We start from the raw sequence: 5,671 nt of genomic DNA, 5'->3' as shown, positions 1-5,671 counted from the left end.
ATGATTTCGGGAGGATCTACTGATGGTGATTCTAACCGGGCTAGGAAAGCAATGGGTAGAAGAGTTTGTTTAGAAGTTAATGGGAGGAGGCGGAATGAGCCGATTATTAGTTTTGGCCCAGAAGACCTCAGAGGAGTTAGCCTACCTCACAATGATGCTCTGGTCATTCAGGCCCTGGTCGCTAATTATGATGTGTTGAGAGTTTTTGTGGATAACTGGAGTTCTGTTAATGTCATTTTCAAAGAAGCCCTGATCCAAATGGATTTACATGAATACCAGCTAGAAGCAATTGAGACTGCTCTGTTCGGCTTTGCCGGTCATACTGTATACCCTAAAGGAGAGATCACTCTACCCCTAACACTTGGAAGTGGAGACTTGAGGAAGACAATTATGACGGTTTTCACCGTAGTAGACGCCCCATCTTCGTATAACATAATCCTTGGAAGGCCAGCCATGAACGAGATGAGAGCTGTAGCTTCCATTTATCACCAGAAGATCAAGTTCCTAGTACGAGGACAAGTTGGAGAGGTTAAGAGAGATCAACCCTCCTCCCGGAAGTGCTATGGTGAAACAGTCCGGATAGACCAGAAGAAGGAAAGAAGGGAGGGCAAAAAAAAGAAGATGGTTCAGGAAGCAAGAGAGATAGAGGAGAAATAAGTACATTTTGTTGCGGAAGATGAGCAGGAGGTGGTGGAAGTAGGATCGGGGAAAAGTATCCGGGTGGCCCGAGACCTTGAAGCTTCCACCCGGGTAAAACTCCTAACCTGTTTAAAAGCTAATATCTCTGTTTTTGCATAGTCTCAACATGAACTTATGGGAATATCACCCAAAGTAGCCGAGCACAAGTTAAACATAATCCCTGGATCCCGACCCGTGAAACAGAAGAAAAGGCATTTTGGGCCCGAAAAAGACAAAATCATTGAAGAACAGGTGAAGGAAATGCTGAAGGCCGGCAACATTTGGTAGGTTCAATTTCCCACATGGCTCTCTAATGTGGTCCTTGTTCCCAAAGCCACAGGGAAGTGGAGGATGTGTGTGGACTTCCGGGATTTGAAAAAAGCTTGCCCGAAAGATTGTTACCCACTTCCTCGGATAGATCAGTTGGTGGATTCCGCTTCTGGATTCGAGTTGTTAAGTTTCATGGATGCGTATCAAAGATATCACCAAATCCCTATGGCCCGAGAAGATCAAGATAAGGCCATCTTCATCACTTATGGGGGCACCTTTTGTTATGTGATCATGCCATTTGGATTGAAAAATGCTGGGGCCACATACCAGCGTTTAATGAATCAAGTCTTCCATAAATAGATAGGTAGGAATATTGAAGTATATGTAGATGATATCTTGATCAAAACTCGAGAAATGTCTTGTTTTATTGATGAGTTGGCAGAAACCTTTGCCACATTGAAGAAATATGAAATAAAGCTCAACCCGGCCAAGTGTGTGTTCGGGGTTAAAAGTGGAAAATTTTTGGGTTTCATGGTCACGGACCGAGGAATTGAAGTCAACCTAGAAAAATAAAAGCTGTGATCGATATGCCCTCCCCCCAATCTTCTCGAGAGGTACAGAAATTGACCGAGAGGATTGCTGCTTTATCTCGATTCATTTCTCGATCTGCTCATCGGAGTTATCCTTTTTTTCAAGTCCTTAGGAAGGCCCAGAAATTTGGTTGGGATGAAGGGTGTGAACAGGCTTTTCGAGACTTGAAGAAACACTTAGCCGAGTTGCCTGTTTTGGTAAAGCCGGAGCTGGGGGAAAAGCTGTGGGTTTATCTGTCTGCCACTGAACATGCTGTTAGCTCTGTTCTCATCAAGGAAGAAGGGATAGATCAGAGGCCCGTTTACTATGTTAGTGATGCTTTCCGAGGGGCAGAGTTAAAGTATAGTGAAGTGGAAAAAATAGTTCTAGTCCTGGTGGTGACTGCTCGGAAATTAAGGCCATACTTTTTGTCCCATCCAATAGTGGTCCTCACCAATTCTCATCTCGGGAGAATAATGACACGCGAAAATCTCAGGAAGAATGGTCAAATGGAAAATAGAGCTGGGAGAGTACGACATTGAATATCAATCCCGGGCTGCTATCAAAGCCCATGATTTAACAGATTTCTTAATAGAGACGGTCCAGTCAGCAGAAGAAGAGTTATGGAGAATTTTTGTTGATGTCGCTTCAAATCTGTCCGGGTGCGGAGTTGGAGTGGTCATAGTTTCCCCATCCGGAGAAAAGATCAAATTGGCCTTAAGAATTGATTCCCGGGTCACAAATAATGAGGTTGAGTATGAAGCTGTTTTGTCAGGATTGCAGGCCGACCAAGAAATTGGGGCCTCTCGAGTGTTATTTATTCTGATTCTCAGTTGGTGGCACAAAAAATTAAAGGTGCTTACGGGGCCAAAGATGAAAAAATGCTCAAGTACCTAAAACTTATCACAGCTCGGGCTGCCACTTTTACCGACTGGAGCATTGAACAAATTCCCCGAGAAAAGAATGGGGAAGCTGACAATCTCGCCAAGTTGGCCACCTCTATATCCGAAGTAAGCACCTGGGAAATCATGTGTTTCACCCGGTTGGTGCTCTCTATTGATGAAGAAATACCCCCGGTCCAGAAAAGCTCATGGATGACTCCTATCGTTGAATACATAGTCCATAAAAAGCTCCCAGAAGATCGAGCCTATGCTGCAAAAATAATAAAACAAGCGCCCAGGTTCGTCTTCTTGAATAATGTTTTGTACAGACGATCCTATCAGGGCCCATTACTCAAATGCTTATCAGAAGACGAGATAGAGTACGTCCTCCGAGAAATACACGATGGATGCTGTGGTGAACACCTCGGTGGGACAGCTCTGTCTCGAAAACTATATTGGTTGGGTTCTGGTGGCCTCAGATGAATCAAGATGCTGTCCGACTTGTCCAAAAATGTCAGGGTTGCCAAAACCATTCTAATTTTCACCATCGCCCAGCTGCGAGTATGCAACCAATCTCCGCATCATGCCCTTTTGACCAGTGGGGTTTGGATATTGTAGGTCCTTTTCCCATAGCCCGAGCACAGAAAAAGTTCCTTCTGGTGGCTGTTGATTATTTCTCCAAGTGGGTAGAGGCCGAGCCATTAGCCAAGATTACCGAGGATGAAATCATGAAATTTCTTTGGAAGAACATTGTTTGCAGATATGGCATCCGAGGAAGCTAATTTTAGATAATGGAAGGCAATTCCAGGGAAATAAGATCACCTCCTGGTGTCAAGAAATGAAGATTATTCAATCCTTCACCTTAGTAGCTTACCCTCAGGCTAATGGCAAGACTAAAGTGACTAACAGGATCATTGTGCAAGCATTGAAAGCCCGGCTCCATGGGAAAGGAAAAGATTGGGTGGACGAATTATCGAGTGTCTTATGGGCATACCGAACTACGCCTCGATCATCTAGGATGAAATCATGAAATTTCTTTGGAAGAACATTGTTTGCAGATATGGCATCCCGAGGAAGCTAATTTCAGATAATGGAAGGCAATTCCAGGGAAAGAAGATCACCTCCTGGTGTCAAGAAATGAAGATTATTCAATCCTTCACCTTAGTAGCTTACCCTCAGGCTAATGGCAAGACTAAAGTGACTAACAGGATCATTGTACAAGCATTGAAAGCCCGGCTCCATGGGAAAGGAAAAGATTGGGTGGAAGATTTATCGAGTGTCTTATGGGCATACCGAACTACGCCTCGATCATCTACTCGGAAAACACCCTACAGTCTTGTCTATGGTTCAGAAGCAGTCCTGCCGGTGGAGATTGGGCAATCTTCTACTCGGATAGAATCTTATCCAAGCAACAATGATCAATCCCGGGCCGCTGAACTTGATTTAGTGGAAGAAAAAAGAGATCGAGCAGCCATTCGAATGGAGGCTTATCGCAGCCGGGTGATGAAGTCCTACAACAAGCATGTTTGGCCACGAAATTTTCAGGTTGGGAACTTGGTTATGAAGAAAATCAAGCCCATAGGTGACGTGGGAAAATTAGAAGCCCGATGGGAAGGACCCTTCAAAATAATTCGAAAAGTCAGCTCAGGTGCAGCTTACTATCTTGAAGATTCTCAGGGACACTCTCTCAAAAGGCCATGGAGTGCTTTTCATTTGAAGAAATATTATGTTTAAAAGCACGTGTATTTATTGTTTCTTCATCAAATAAAGAAATGATTCAGGGAAATATTTACAAAGTCCAGGGACCCGTACCCTCGCCCGGAGGACCCGTACCCCGGTTATATCTTAAGTCTAGGGACCCGTACCCTGGCCCAGGGACCCGCATCCTGGTTATCTACAAAGTCCAAGGACCCGTACCCTGGCCCGGAGGACCCGTACCCCGGTTATATCTTAAGTCCAGAGACCCGTACCTTGGCCCAGGGGACACGCACCCTACTTATCGACAAAGTCCAGGGACCCGCACCCTGGTTATCTACAAAGTCCAGGGACCCGTACCTGGCTCGGAGGACCCGTACCCCGGTTATATCTTAAGTCCAGGGACCCGTACCCTGGCCCAGGGACCAGCACCCTGGTTATCTACAAATTCCAGGGACCCGTACCCTGGCTCGGAGGACCCGTACCCCTGTTATATCTTAAGTCCAGGGACCCGTACCCTGGTCCAGGGACCCGTACCCTGGTCCAGGGACCCGCACCCTGGTTATCTACAAATTCCAGGGACCCGTACCCTGGCCCGGAGGACCCATACCCCGGTTATATCTTAAGTCCAGGGACCCGTACCCTGGCCCAGGGACCCGCACCCTGGTTATCTACAAATTCCAAGGACCCGTACCCTGGCCCGGAGGACCCGTACCCCGGTTATCTCTTAAGTCCAGGGACCCGTACCCTGGCCCGGAGAACCTGTACCCCGGTTATCTCTTAAGTCCAGGGACTCGTACCCTGGTCGTCTATAAATTTTTATCTACCAAGTCTAGTAACTTACACCTTGATTGCCCATCAAGATTAATTTTGTATCGGGCCCTACGTCTTTGCTTTGAAAAAATATATTGGTTAACGATTGATAAAATTCAGAGTTAATTCAGAGTTCAAGATAATTTACAATGCTGGAAATATTTAGAAGCAATTATCAAATGCAAGAATCTCATTTAAAGGGGAGATATTTACAAGGTGCCCGGAAACCCGGGAATAAAAAAAATCCTAGTCTACTCGGGGATCTTGCTCTTTGTCCTGCTCCTGCTCCTCCTCATCTGGGAGAGAGGCGGCTGCCTCCTCCAGATCAGGAAAGTCTTCCCGGTCGGTCGGAACTAAGTCTGCCTCCTCGAATTGCTCCAGAAACTTGTTGAAACCCTGTTCGAAGTAGGGGAAGGCTTTATCAGCCAACATCTTCTTGAACTCTTGGGACTTCAAATAATTGTTCATTTGTTCCTCATGGGCAGTCTTCAGGAGGCTTATTGCGGTCTGAGAATCCTCAGCCCGGACACGGGAGGACTCTGCCTCTGCCCTTGGTTCTTTCGCCTCCGCCTGGGCCTCAGCAAGCTCCACCTGAGCCAAGTCCATTTGCTGTTTCCAGCAGGCCTTCTCCCGAGCCAAGACATGCTCATGAAGGTCCTTCAGTCGGTTCGTCTCCTCCTGAAGCTTATCGTGCAGTTCTCGGGCAGAGGTGGCCTGTGTGTGGGCCCTTTTAGCAACTTGAGCTACTCGCTCAAAGGAGGCCA

General features: G+C 46.4%; 2 protein-coding genes across 2 annotated transcripts; both read left to right on the top strand.

Moving 5' to 3' along the window:
- LOC140808015 (uncharacterized) lies at positions 1 to 657 on the top strand. The gene has a single exon (XM_073165013.1). It carries the CDS (start codon positions 1 to 3, stop codon positions 655 to 657), a length of 657 nt encoding a protein of 218 aa, XP_073021114.1.
- A 156-nt stretch (positions 658 to 813) lies between these two features.
- On the top strand, positions 814 to 4,133 carry LOC140808007 (uncharacterized). The gene is made up of 4 exons (XM_073165004.1): positions 814 to 962; positions 1,652 to 2,048; positions 2,352 to 2,698; positions 3,458 to 4,133. Exons 1-4 carry the CDS (start codon positions 814 to 816, stop codon positions 4,131 to 4,133), a joined length of 1,569 nt encoding a protein of 522 aa, XP_073021105.1.
- The last annotated feature ends 1,538 nt before the right edge of the window (positions 4,134 to 5,671 follow it).

This window comes from Primulina eburnea, chromosome 1 (genome assembly GCF_022965805.1).
Source record: "Primulina eburnea isolate SZY01 chromosome 1, ASM2296580v1, whole genome shotgun sequence".
NCBI lineage: Eukaryota > Viridiplantae > Streptophyta > Magnoliopsida > Lamiales > Gesneriaceae > Primulina > Primulina eburnea.
This window is presented reverse-complemented; position numbering and strand designations above follow the sequence as displayed.